The sequence below is a fragment of the Podarcis tiliguerta genome, assembly GCF_965153285.1.
Source record: "Podarcis tiliguerta genome assembly, chromosome: 5".
Classification (NCBI taxonomy): domain Eukaryota; kingdom Metazoa; phylum Chordata; class Lepidosauria; order Squamata; family Lacertidae; genus Podarcis; species Podarcis tiliguerta.
The window spans coordinates 90,811,809-90,826,485 of NC_139538.1; the positions used below are offsets into that span (position 1 = coordinate 90,811,809).

General features: G+C 45.5%; 2 protein-coding genes across 6 annotated transcripts in view; one reads left to right on the top strand and one right to left on the bottom strand.

The window, feature by feature from the left end:
• The window catches only part of SPON2 (spondin 2), a 179,667-nt gene that overhangs the window by 93,138 nt on the left and 71,852 nt on the right, over nucleotides 1-14,677 (top strand). The window lies entirely within an intron of this gene.
• FGFRL1 (fibroblast growth factor receptor like 1) overlaps nucleotides 10,825-14,677 on the bottom strand; it is a 176,917-nt gene continuing 173,064 nt past the window's right edge. For all 5 annotated transcript variants that reach the window (XM_083440798.1, XM_083440799.1, XM_083440797.1 and 2 more), the window contains exon 7: nucleotides 10,825-12,398. In XM_083440798.1, coding sequence (XP_083296924.1) covers nucleotides 11,974-12,398 — 425 coding nt within the window. In that variant the 3' untranslated portion in view covers nucleotides 10,825-11,973. The remainder of the gene's footprint in view (nucleotides 12,399-14,677) is intronic.

Here is a 14,677-nt window from a genome sequence, read left to right on the forward strand (position 1 = left end):
GCTTGCTTAGGCGCTGGTCAGTCCTTTGCCCTTGGGTAATGCACAAAGCATTCACTGATGCCTAAGGCCAAGCAGTGTCACATGGCAGGAGATGTCTCCTTGAAGAAGTCTTCACATCTTTTCTTGGTGAATATGGCTAAAGCAATGCCTTCTTGCATTCCAGCCCCACCTGCTCACGACAAATCACCGAAATATAGGAGCAAACAAACAATAGAAGCCGTGGAATCCATGGAAACTCATGGCTGTCAACAATCGGACAGGTTCTGTTACACTGCATTCTTGAAATACATATGATTACCAATGGCGATATTAACATTAAAGGGCCCGCCCTCGGTCAGGCACCGGGACCAGCAGGACAAATCAAATTTCAAAGGAGTGAATGCAGCTGACACTCAAGATATCACTTGTAGAGGCGGCTCAAGAAGAGAAGAAGGGAACCTATACCTAACAGCCCCTTTTGCATAGCAGAAAAAAATGGCTTTAGATTATCTAGGGAGAGATAAAAGAGAGCGAGCAGAATTAGCACACCTTTAAAGGGATAGAAGTGTTAGAGATGAATCTATTTTCATCATTTAGGACCGGATCCAAAGCCCAACAAAGCTAACATATTTAGCGCTAAATTTACTGGGCTTTGAAGAAAAGGACAACCTTGTATGCCCTCTTAAAATAGATACAGAGTGCTTAACGAAGACACTAACGGCAACCTCATGAGCTCTATAAACAGAGAGATGTAAAACAGGGTAGCTTTGTGTTGGGTGGCATTGTGGTGCACTAATGCACACCTGAGGGATGCGGGTGGCGCTGTGGGATAAACCACAGAGCCTGGGGCTTGCCGAGCAGAAGGTTGGCGGTTCGAATCCCTGCGACGGGGGGAGCTCCCGTTGCTCGGTCCCTGCTCCTGGCAACCTAGCAGTTCGAAAGCACCTCAAAGTGCAAGTAGATAAATAGGTACCACTCCGGCGGAAAGGTAAACAGCGTTTCCGTGTGCTGCTCTGGTTCGCCAGAAGCGGCTCAGTCATGCTGGCCACATAACCTGGAAGCTGTACGCCGGCTCCCTCGGCCAGTAAAGCGAGATGAGCACCGCAACCCCAGAGTCGGTCATGACTGGACCTAATGGTCAGGGGTCCCTTTACCTTTACTGCACACCAGCTGGATAGAAATAGTCTTTCCTGCTGCAGGGCATGCTTTATTTTCTATCGGCTGCATTTAGGGACGGAGGAGGAAGTTGTTAGCATGCTTTTCATAATGGGAGAACTGAACCTGGTGCTCCCGAACTTGCTTGCAGGTCAGGACACACTACCCCATTGGACTATGTACTGTTATGCATTTTGTTATCATAGAGTTGGAAGGAATCCTGAGGGTCATGCAGGAATCTCAACTAAAGCATCCATGACAGATGGCTACCCAACCTCTGTTTAGAAACCTGCAAGGAAGGAGAGTCCACCCCTCCCCCCCTAAGAGAGTCCATTCCACTGTCAAACTGCTCTTACAGTCAGGAAGTTATTCCTGTTGTTTAGTCAGAATGGGACGCGGGTGGCGCTGTGGGTTAAAGCCTCAGCGCCTAGGACTTGCCGATCGCATGGTCGGCGGTTCGAATCCCTGCGGCGGGGTGCGCTCCCGTCGCTCGGTCCCAGCGCCTGCCAACCTAGCAGTTCGAAAGCACCCTCAGGTGCAAGTAGATAAATAGGGACCGCTTACCAGCGGGAAGGTAAATGGCGTTCCGTGTGCTGCGCTGGCTCGCCAGATGCAGCTTGTCACGCTGGCCACGTGACCCGGAAGTGTCTCCGGACAGCACTGGCTCCCGGCCTCTAGAGTGAGATGAGCGCACAACCCTAGAGTCTGTCAAGACTGGCCTGTACGGGCAGGGGTACCTTTACCTTTACCTTAGTCAGAATCTCCTTTCTTGTAACTTGAAGCCATTGGTTTGAGTCCTACCCTCTGAAGCAGGAAAAAAGATGCTTGCTCCATCTTCCATGTGACAGTCCTTTAGATATTAGAAGATGGAAATAATACCTCCTCATTTCCAGGCCAAATACCCAGCTCCTTCAACCATACCTCATAAGGCTTGGTTTCCAGCCCTTTGATCATCTTGGTTCCCCTCCTCTGCACACATTCCAGCTTGTCAATATTCTTCTTAAATTGTGGCGCCCAGAACTGGGTACAATATTCCAGGTGTGGTCTGACCAAGGCAGAATTGTGTGGTACTATTACTTCCCTTGGTCTGGACACCATGCTCTTGGTCAGGTGGCTTCCACCACTCCTCCTCATCCAGCCAGTCTCTGACATTTGTGAAAGAGCCAAACTGTATGCAAGAAAGCTCTGAACATGCATTTGAGGACCCTTGAATAGACACAGCGACTTCATGCAAGTTTTGCTTACATACTGCATTCAGCTCCCATGAAGCATGGTCTCAACAACTCAGTCTCAACAACTGATCCACTGGCCAAGACATACCAGGTAAGATCTGTGTAGCTCATCTGGGCTGACGCTCCACCAAGTCTGTGGAGATTATGTTCTTGCTCATAGTTTACTGCCAGCTCACTCCTGACAACTAGACTGAATTTTGAGCTGAACCATCAGGGTTTTGAAGGCTCCAGCAATGAATATCGAGATGAAGGTCTCTTGTCTCCTGTCTCCATCTGGTACGCAGGCTGAGACCCTACCTGCCTGTGGACTGTCTCACCAGAGTGGTGCATGCTCTAGTTATCTCCCACTTGGACTACTGCAATGCGCTCCATGTGGGGCTACCTTTGTAGGTGACCCAGAAACTGCAATTAATCCAGAATGCAGCAGCTAGACTGGTGACTGGGGGCAGCCGCCGAGACCACATAACACCGGTCCTGAGAGATCTGCATTGGCTCCCAGTACGTTTCCGAGCACAATTCAAAGTGTTGGTGCTGACCTTTAAAGCCCTAAACGGCCTCGGTCCTGTATATCTGAAGGAGCGTCTCCACCCCCATCGTTCTACCCAAACACTGAGGTCCAGCACCGAGGGCCTTCTGGCAGTTCCCTCATTGCGAGAATTGAGGTTACAGGGAACCAGTCAGAGGGCCTTCTTGGTAGTGGCGCCCGCCCTGTGGAACACCCTCCCTTCAGATGTGAAGGAAATAAGCAGCTATCTTCTCTTTAAAAGACATCTGATGGCAGCCCTGTTTAGGGAAGTTTATTTAATGTTTAAAAGACCACTGTATTTTAATACTTTGTTGGAAGCCGCTCAGAGTGGCTGGGGAGACTCAGCCAGATGGGTGGGGTATAAATAATAAATTATTATTATTATTATTATTATTATTATTATTATTAATCAAGTGGAACACACGTTTGCTACTGCAGCTGTTCCTTACCTTGGTTTCTTTTTCAGTATTGATAAATGAGCTTGATCAGTTGTGCTCTAATCCAATAAGAATTCATATATGGACAAGCAGTTGTTGTCTGCGTTCCCCTGGGAAGTTGAATCCAGTAGCAAGAACTGTATGCACCTAGCTTTCAATACAGGGCCAGCCCACCCATGAGGCAGGCTGAGGCAGCTGCCTTGGGTGGCGGAATGAGAGGGGGCAGAGGAGCAGTAGGGGCTTCTCTGCACGCTGCCTCTGCCACTGGCAGTGGCTTCCAGCGAGATCTCATTAAATCTCAGCAAAATCTCACGAGAGCTCATCAGAACCTGCTATCACCATCACCATCACGTGACCCAGGTAAGGGAGGCTTCCTCAGGCAGCAAAATGGGACACCCTGCCCCCCCCATTTCAACAACAGAGCTCAGCATCTGTTTAGAGAGATGTAGCAGAGCCTCTCTGATTATCAGGGCTGTTGGAGACAATAGCTGAAATGGGAAAGCTCAATATTTAAATAAAGGTAAAGGTAAAGGGACCCCTGACAATTAAGTCCAGTCGTGAACGACTCTGGGGTTGTGGCACTCATCTCACTTTAAAGGCCGAGGGAGCCGGCATCTGTCCGCTTCCACAGTTTTTCCGGGTCATGTGGCCAGCATGACGAAGCTGCTTCTGGCAGTGCACGGAAACACCATTTACCTTCCCATCGGTATGCATAGCTAACGATGTCTGTGTAAACTTCAGTACAAGCATTTATTCAACAGTTTGAAGCTACTAATAGTACTGGCTATTGGTGTTTCTTCCAACCTGAGCAGCCCAATCCTTTGCATTTTTGCTCAAGAGTTTGCTCAATAAGGCCTGATCTCAAAAACATGGGGGCCAGAACTCAGCAGCAGAGGATGCTTGGGGTGTAGCAAATCCCAGGTTCAACCCTTCAGCTTCATAGTTAAAAGCATCTCAGCCAGCATTAAAGATCTTGGAGTCTCACTTCTGCAGTAGACCAAGCGGCCTAGATCAATCAGTGGTCCGACTTGGGAGTAGGCAGAGTCTAATGGACACAAAGCTGGAGGCAGGCAGAGCATTCAATAGTCACATTTTCACGGGGTGGAGACCTGCTCATAGTGATGTCTGCATTAATGCCCATTGCATTCAATCCAGCCCCAGCTTGGAAGCGGTACAACAAAAAGTGGTGGAAAGCAATCCTTTCCCTCCCCACTGGACTCAAAAAGGGAGCGGAGTTACTTATGCCCTGTCTTGTCCTGGCGTAGATTTCCTGTATTTGTGGGGATGTTTGAGAAATGGGGGAGCTGGGATTCAATGAAGGCTACACCGTTTCTGAGCGCAATTTAACGTGTTGGTGCTGACCTTCAAAGCTCTAAACAACCTCAGTCCTGTACACGTGAAGGAGTGTCTCCACCCCCATCGTTCAGCCTGGATGCTGAGGTCCAGCTCTGAGGGCCTTCTGGCAGTTCCCTCATTGCGAGAAGTGAGGTTACAGGGAACCAGGCAGAGGGCCTTCTCGGTAGTGGCACCCACCCTGTAGAATGCTGTGTCAGATGACAAGGAAATGAACAACTGACATTTAGAAGACATCTGAAGGCAGCCCTGTATAGGGAAGTTTTTAATGTTTGAAGTTTTACTGTGTTTAATGAGCATGGGTGGCGCTGTGGGTTAAACCACAGAGCCTAGGGCTTGCCGATCAGAAGGTCAGCAGTTCAAATCCACACGACAGGGTGAGCTCCCGTTACTCAGTCCCTGCTCCTGCCAACCTAGCAGTTCGAAAGCATATCAAAGTGCAAGAAGATAAATAGGTACCGCTCCGGCGGGAAGGTAAACAGCATTTCTGTGCGCTGCTCTGGTTCGCCAGAAGTGGCTTAGTCATGCTGGCCACATGACCCGGAAGCTGTACGCCGGCTCCCTCGGCCAATAAAGCGAGATGAGCGCCGCAACCCCAGAGTCGGTCACGACTGGACCTAATGGTCAGGGGTCCCTTTACCTTTAAGCTGCCCAGAGTGGTTGGGGAAACCCAGTCAGGTGGGTGGCTTCTGATGATGCTCCTCCTCCCCCAGGCTACCCATGCCCCATCCAGAATTGTACCCAGTTTAGGGGTGGAACAGTGGGCAGATCTCTGCTAAAGGAGCATCTTAGCTGACAGAGCCTTTACACAGAGAATGGTGGCATCTCTGATGTTTTCAGAGATGGTGGATTTGAATTCTGGTGACATCAAGTCTTTCATCTCAACCCAATGCCCATCCATCAATTACCTAGTGAGTGTAGAACCATTAACTATTTATTCTGCAGTTAACTATTCAAATACATGCTCTTCTGAGCAAGAAAACAACTGGTGTACAAAATGTGGCCAATGGAATATGATAATCAGAACATGCTAAGCAGGCAGTGTTACAAAGGTACTGCTCTTTAGCATGGAAACGAGCCAGAGGTAATAAAACCACCATAAAAACGTCAATATGACATATGGCAAAGCATTGGCTTTTTATGGCTACAACTTGTAATGAACTGGAAAACAACCCGAGCTGCCATTTTTACTTACGACTCTTGTTAAGTGGATCTTCAGCTTGCTTTAATATGAAAGCAATTGATGGAAATGTGATTAATGTGACAAAAGCCACATGGGAAGGTATATGCCTGTCTGCAGATCAACCCCCAATTAAAATAAAACTGAACTAAAAAGCGTTATGATGGCGGAAGTAATGTATGAATTTATCAAAGTGTGTTGTAACATTTTTGAACTGAATGGCTGAAAGCGAGTGTCACCCAAGTCTTTCCTGAAGTGATTATTTAATACTCTCCAGTTCTGAAGTTTAAAGCACCAGAGGAGGGAAAAACCCTTTCGACATCTGTGTTCAAGTGAGCTGAGAGCCTGAGAGTGATTTAAGGTAACAGTGTGGAAAGGATGACTGCTCACCTGGCAACCTCTTCCTTCACACTGCCAGCCCATTCATAAAGGCAGCTCTGGTGTGGCCAGACAATTCACCCATTTTGCCAAAGGAAAAGCAACAGTGGCCCCTTTTCTCCCCCCCCAAAAAAAACCATCTGGTTGTGAACCCATGGATTCTGATTCTGCATATGGCAGAAAATGTATGGATCCACAGAGGATTCTGGGTAAATACACATTAATAACTACTGGTGTCACAAAGCTTTTCCTGGCCATTTCCTCTTACTGATCAGAAATTTTCAAAAATTGCCTTAATTAGAACCAGCAAAGGCTGCATCTCTGACAATCTGTAGCAGTGTAAATATGTTACATTCAATTATTATTATAATTATTAAAGATGAGTTTTTAAAACAGAATTTTCAAGTTTATGCCAAAATCCTCATTTCCCCCATATTTCATACCACTTCACAACTTGATTGCCGATTCCACACTTTTAAAAACTGCAATATTTTGATAAAGTTCTCACCTTGAGAAGGCTGAAAAGTACAAAACCGGGGGGGGGGCAGTTTAGAAACACTTTGAACTTTTGACATTTGAGGCCAAGTTCACAGGTCAGATTGACACGGGATTTTTGTTTCAGCTACACTAATGCCACTTCTGTGACTGTAGTGATACCTGAAGCTCCTATATCCATTAAGAGATTCTGGTAACTTTTAGCAAAACCCTTGGCCTGAACAATACTATTTTTGTTAAAATAAATGAAGTCGCAGTCTGTTGTCTTGTATCATTAGTTCAGGAAAATGTGTATCAAAATTTGGTAGAACACAGGCTGCATATACACTACAAATAATCCTGGGAACTGTAATTTATCCATCACATAGCTAAACCCCCAGCACTCTTAACAATATTCTTTGGGGGAAGTTATGTGCTTTAACACATAAATGGGACACGGGTGGCGCTGTGGGTTAAACCACAGAGCCTAGGACTTGCCGATCAGAAGGTTGGCGGTTCGAATCCCCGCGACGGGGTGAGCTCCGGTTGCTCAGTCCATGCTCCTGCCAACCTAGCAGTTCGAAAGCATGTCAAAATGCAAGTAGATACATAGGTACCACTCCGGCGGGAAGGTAAACAGCGTTTCCGTTTGCTGCTCTGGTGCGCCAGAAGCGGCGTAGTCATGCTGGCCACATGACCCGGAAGCTGTACGCCGGCTCCCTCAGCCAATAAAGCGAGATGAGCGCCGCAACCCCAGAGTCGGTCACGACTGGACCTAATGGTCAGGCGTCCCTTTACCTTTACCTTTACGTGCTTTAAAAGAATGGCGAGTACGCTTCCACATTCTGCTTTTTTTAATTCAATAGGAATAGTGGATACAGAGATCATATTCCCTGCTGTCCTGAGCCACATAGAGACAACATACACCTGAAAGTGTGGAGTGGAGTCAACTATTTGCAGTAATTCTAAGTGCAATCCTAACAGCTCAATGGGATGTACTTGCTAGGAACTGTGCTTGAGACTGGCTCATAAGCCTCCATCCCACACAAGTAAAATTCACCTAGATTTCATTAGCTCTCGGCCGATTGAATGATGGAACTTATTTCTGAATAATCACACCCAGGATCAAGGCTGTATTCACTATCTCAGCTGGCACAGGGACAAGCGGCTGCTTATGGCTGCTCAAATTATGTCAATGACCAATAAATCAAATGAATACATAACTACATATTTTGCACTGGAAAACACCTGTCATTGGTACCTTCAAAGTCTTCTGCCAGATTATCAGGGGCAGGTGGCACCCGCAACACTCGCCCTGAATCCGTCTTCTCACAAAACCTTTATGGTGTCCATGTTAACACACAACCATCAAAGCAGAAGGGTTTATTGCATTTGTAGTAGAAATGTTTCAAATAACAGCTGTGGCACTTTAGGAATAGAAAACATAAGCTCAGTGGATATTTTGCTGTGTCAACCTGAGGTGTGCAGCTACAATACTGGTGACAGACAAACCAAACCTACCTGGCCAAATTCAATCGTGGTTTCACCTTTGATTCACAGCACGTATCCTTTGCTCATGTAGAAGCCTGATTGATTTCTCCAAATTGACACCACCATTTTGTAATCTATAGAACATCTTCGGTGCCAACCCCGTGCCATGTAAACAAAACTCCTTGGGCACAATTTTGTGTAAGCTCCATTGGAATGAATGAGAGACATGTCAGAGCATCGCTGTTCTGAAGTGTGTTCCAAGATACAGGTGCCCAGATATTGGTATCAAATCTAGCGATCTTGGGTATTCAGTTATCCAGAAAAGTTAAGGAGGAGATTCGAAATTAAATGGGAGCGCCCATGTCCGATGTATTTGGCAGTCTCACCGAGACTGGTGACCAATCCAGGTGAGCAAAGAATTTGTAAGGTTTGTGGCAAGTAAGTTGGGGCTGCCAGCATCTACGTGGAATTACGTTCCTCTGAATTTAATGGGATTTAAACACATTAAACATGCTTATAATTTATATTTATTTATTTATAAAATTTATATCCCGCTCAAATTTAGACTATGCCTATTGCAGATAATGTGGAGGTACATGAAAATCCCTCGGCAATAATTAAGAAAGGCCCGATTCTTCAAACCATGAGCTAATACACAGGCAAAAAAAAAATTACACACCGATAATGGTAAAAAAGAACAGAGGCCTTAATAAAACAGGCTGCGAATGGAAAACATAGTCCTTTCATCACACGTCAGTTTGCGTTCCATCATTCGTCATGCAAGGATGTCGTTTTTGCTTCATTTTTTGACCCACTTCCCATAGAACACCAATGCTCATCACTTCTTTCGGCGACGTTTACCATTGAACACTCAGCACACCTGCATTATCCTATGTGCAGCACTGGCATACCTGTGCTTAGGAATGACCATTTAAGAGATGTGGCTATAATAGGTCACACTTCTAACCCCAAATCCTATTGCTCAGGGTTAACTGGGTATCATGGAGGCGAGTACCCTCTCTGGGGGCAACTACTGTATTTTTTGCTGTATAAGACTCACTTTTTCCCTCCTAAAAAGTTAGGGGGAATGTGTGTGCTTCTTATGGAGCGAATGCAGGCTGCGCAGCTATCCCAGAAGCCAGAACAGCAAGAGGGATTGATGCTTTCACTGCGCAGCGATCCCTCTTGCTGTTCTGGCTTCTGAGATTCAGAATATTTTTTTCCTTGTTTTCCTCCTCCAAAAACTAGGTGCGTCTTGTGGTCTGGTGTGTCTTATAGAGTGAAAAATACAGTATCTTGTGTAGCTACTGATGGGTTTCTGCACAGGCCCTGGAACTGAGACGAAAAGAGCATGTGCACCTCTAGTGTGATATAGCTTGGCTGTTTTGCCTCACCATTTTCATTAGTTTTATCTGAGGCTACAGTATTACCCGTGCGACAGAATCACACAGAAAGGGAGCACAGAGCTTTGGACGCCTGTTTAAAAATAACCCTAAAAGAGGTCACAAGGTGCTACAGACCTAAGTGAGGGACTTGTGTCGCTAGTGGCATCGAGGGAGTCTGACATTTCATCTGGCACACAAAAATGAATCTCACATGGAGGAAACTGCACTTCCCCAGCAATTTAAAAAAAAATATGTTGCATTGTTTGAATCCTAGAAAAATGCACTGTTTAGACCAGTGTTTTTCAACCTTTTTTGGGCAAAGGCACACTTGTTTCATGGAAAAAATCACGAGGCACACCACCGCTGTGTGCGGCAGTGGCGTAGCGTGGGTTGTCAGCACCCGGGGCAAGGCAAGTAATTTGCGCCCCCTAACCTGTGGATTTGCGCCCCCTAACCCTAACCCCCAGATGTTGTGCCCGGTGTGGCCGGCCCCCCCCTGCACCCCCACGCTACGCCACTGGTGTGCGGAGAGGGAGATGTCAGAGCCCTGCTGCTCTCTATGGGGAATCGGATGAGAGCGGACCGCCCGTCCACTCTCATCCGATCCCATCCGATCTGATCCCCACCCAGGACGGATGGAAAATAGGGTGGACACAGTCTGGCGCTCGCCTAGTGGGCGAAAATTTGATTTTTTTTAAAAAAATCTTTCAGATTTTTCAATTTTTCCCACGGCACACCAGGCAACATCTCGCGGCACACTAGTGTGCCGCGGAACAGTGGTTGAAAAACACTGGTTTAGACAACCGATTTGCTACTCTGAGAAGGAGACTGGATGGATTCTCCGCATCACGTGAGTAATGACTGCACACTTATTGTGCAAAAAAGGGTCTTCTGGAAACAGTATCCATGCAGGGGGCGTGATCTCAAATGTAAGCTCTCCTTCAGAAGTAAACTTAACCACTGTTGCATATTTGATTTTTGGCAGTTTCGTGAGTGAAATCAATAAGCACCAGCTATTTGTTTAAAGTCCCTTCTTGTTGGAAAATAATCTGTGATTTCTTTTGGAAAGGACAAGATTTGTTGAACCATCTTGAGAACAAAGACAGAAAGAAACACAGGAGAGGAGCCTAGAAAAGAAGAGGAGCAGAAAGCCATTGTAACAAACCAAACAAATATATGACATTCATAAAGTACTGTTAAAAGCTATATTTCTTATATTTGAGAACCTAGCATCTATAACAACCTGGAAAAAAAATCTTTATTTTTTGATCAAAAATATGTATAGAAATGCCTGTTTTTGAGACAAATATCATACATTTTTTTTTCTTTTAAAAAATAAATTAAATATACATGTCTTCTGTTAAAACTCTATATAGATTTTAAAAGGTTTAGATCATTGGAAAATATGGTCCAGTTTTGCTGTATCCCCACCCCAAACTGAAATGAATTAAATAACAAAATGATCCCCCTTCCCCCCCCCTCTTCCCCCATGCCCACAAGTGCATATTCAGCATATTCATAATTCCCTGGAGTCAATTTTTATTCTTCTTTTAAGAACTGTCTTTAACTTGTTTTGTATTATCATTTGTCAGCTCAGAGGCACACCACTATAAATCTTGAAAAATCTGACAATCGCAGAATAATGGCATTGTGTTTCTTCCTTTCTTCCGCGTTCACACAAACCAGCAGTTCAATCATGATTATCCTTATTATAATTAAATATAAATATAGCGAGTTGTACAACATTGTCCTTTGCTTTTGTGGCAACTGGGGGAAAGGGGAGCCAAGTCCTTTAAAAGGAAGCCCCCCCCCAGCCAAAAAGTGCCACCCATTCACAACTAGCTTGTTTATTGCTAACTATCAGGCAGCATTACGCAACTTTAAATAGAACTCTCTCCCCCGGAAAGCGCCACAGTGGCCTTTTTCGTCTTTTGCACTGTCACTCAAATGCTTCTGTGTCTAAGTTCTGCTTTGCATCGGGCCTTCTTTGCCAAAGGATGGAGCCACACTGGCCTCGGGCTTCCACAGGTGGCTGAAGGGCAGAAGCAGCGACCGAGGTTGGGGGTGGGCGGACAGGGTCAAGCCCAGCTTCCTTTCCCTTCTCCCGCTGGCTTTTGCAACAGGCGTTTCCCGTTTTCCAGGGGTGCAGGCATTTGCCTTTGACCTTTGGGAATTCCTTCATCATTCCTTTGTCACAGTGACAACAAACGGCAACAGCAGCAACGACAAAACCCTTTCTCCGCATTTCTCTGCAAAATCGCTTCTTCTTTTTTTGGGGAATAAATGGTTTTGTTCAATTTGGTTTCTTTCCCCCCGCCCCCCACCTTTCTGACTCAAAGAAGTCTGCATAGAGTGTACCGCAGGATAAACTCCGTGTAGCCTTTTAGCATTGGTAATGAATGTGCTGGTGTTGGTGAACTTTGCCTTCAATGTGCGAATGCGTGTGAGTGTGGATGTCCGTGTAAATCTTTGGGTACATTTTGGAAGCCAGGTTTGGGGCCAAGGCAGACCCTTGGCTCAGCAGCTGCTGCTGTTGCTGCTGCTGCTGCGGGGCTCCTACATATTCCTCGTAGTTTATGGAGGAGATGCAGTCTTTGTCGGGGACTTGCGGCACACAGACCCGGTCCCGGGGGTGCGGCCTGTGCATAGCTGCTGCCGCGGGAGGAGAGCATGGCTTCTTCTTGGTCTGGCAGAGCCACAGAAGGATTGTTCCAAAGATGAAGACGGCTCCGGCTGGGATTCCAATGATCACAGGCCATGGAAGGCTGCTGGCAGAAGGAGCCACGGGAGGGCTGGGTGGCTTAGGATCTGGACGGACCATTGCACGGGAACAGAAAGAGAGAGCAAAAAGGTTAATTAGAAGCAGGCCAGGGAGATTCAGATCAGATGTCAGGTACACAGAAGCTTGCACACGCTCTCCTGAATTGTGTTTTACCTACATTGGCTCCCAGTACGTTTCCGAGCACAATTCAAAGTGTTGGTGCTGACCTTTAAAGCCCTAAACGGCCTCAGTCCTGTATACCCGAAGGAGCGTCTCCACGCCCATCGTTCTACCCAGATACTGAGGTCCAGCTCCGAGGGCCTTCTGGCGGTTCCCTCACTGCAAGTTACAGGGAACCAGGCAGAGGGCCTTCTCGGTGGTGGCACCCGCCCTGTGGAACGCCCTCCCACCAGATGTCAAAGAGAACAACAACTATCTGACTTTTAGAAGACATCTGAAGGCAGCCCTGTTTAGGGAAGCTTTTAATGTTTGATGTATCACAGTATTTTAATATTTTTTTGGAAGCCGCCCAGAGTGGCTGGGGAAGCCCAACCAGATGGGTTGGGTATAAATAATATATTATTATTATTATTATTATTATTATTATTATTATTATTATTATTTATTATTTACTTGTCAGAGTGACACATAAGGATGGTTTCCTAACACCAGCGCTTGGTAATAAGGCAGCTCAGAGCAGATAGAGAAATGAAGCTCCTGTCCACAATGCCTTCTTCGCATCAGCGCTCCAGGAGTCGGGACTTGAGCTATGCGACTTAGTTATGCACTTCAGCCTAGATGCAGCTCAGCTGCAAAGGCTGGTTTTGTTCACCGCTGAATTCTGCTGCAATGCAGAGTATCTGGGCTGCAGTGCACCAAGCATTTCACCGGGACTAAACCTTCGGTTAACATAGAAGGAGGTTCTCAATGCTGCTTTTGCCATGTTACTGATAAACATGGGTCAGGGGTCAGCTGAGTAAGGCAGAGTTGCAGCACCCCTATTTCTGCCCCATTCCTCGCCTCACCAGTCAAGACTCCACCAAGATCTACCCACCCGGGAAGAATGGCAGATGAAGCTGATGGACTACATGGAATTGGCGGAAATGACTGGCAGAATCCGAGACCAGGGAGAAGAGTCGATGGAAGAAGATTGGAAAAAATTTAAAGTATATTTACAGAAATATTGCAAAATTAATGAATGTTAGAAGAATACTGGAATGAAGTGATATGGTTTTAGCAGAAATGTTATTAAGAATTATGCAAAAACTGATTGTTAATGAGCTAAAGTGGAAAATTTAAAGTTAGACTGTGTTAAGATAAATTATAAAACAAAAAATTGAGAAAGAGGGAAAGGATTTGCTGAATTAGCTAATTTGAACTAGAATACAAAAAAAGGGAGGTGTGAGGAAGTCGAGGAAACAAGCAAATGAAAGATAAAGATATGAAATTTGGATGTGTTTTTAAATGTTTTTGGGGTTTCTTTGTTGTTTTGTTGTACTGTTTTTTCTTTCTATTTTTGATGTATTGTTTGTTAAATTTTTATTGCTTTTTTCCTTTTTTTTCTATAACTATTAAACATCTAATAAATATTACTTTAAAAAAAAAAAAAAAGGCTCCACCAATCGCAACATTGCCGGAAAGGTCTGCCAGAGGAAGGAGTAATTTTTAAACCAGTAAGGGAAGGGAGGAAGCCAGGAATGGTATGACGAAACTGTCGCCCCCTGTGTTCCTGATTTAAAGCCTGGTAACTTATTAATTTTTATTGCTTTTCTCTTTTCTCATTTCTAAAATGAAGAGTTTTGGTTATAAACTCGTCTGGCTATATATCACATTGACTGACTCCCCATTCTTCCCTAAGCCTGGAAGTTACTTCCCACCCACCCCTTCTCAAATTCCAAATCGCTTTTCCCCGAAGCTTCTTTTAATTAGTAAATAGTGACACTTGGGCATTTGGTACGCGTTTGCACAATCAATAGAATAAAAAATGTGACAAGGAATATCCTATGCAACCACTGTTGTGCCTGTGGGACAAATTGAGGACTTTGTCAATTTTACAGAAGGAAGGAAGCGTGTTCTGCAATGTTTTTACCATTGCAACACCCAAAGGGTCATGCAGGGAGTTCAGTGTGTATTATAGGCTCATGTATGTGGGTGTGTCCACCAGAAAAATTAAAAAGAGGATATTAGAGGATAAAAGCTGCACTCGGTAATCATAGAATGTAGGTCCCTTTGGCAAAACACTTTACTGAATATGGACTTAAGTTTCGGACCCTACGAAGAACAAATTGAGAAGGTGGTAACTGGATTCACCCTGAAGATCTTAATA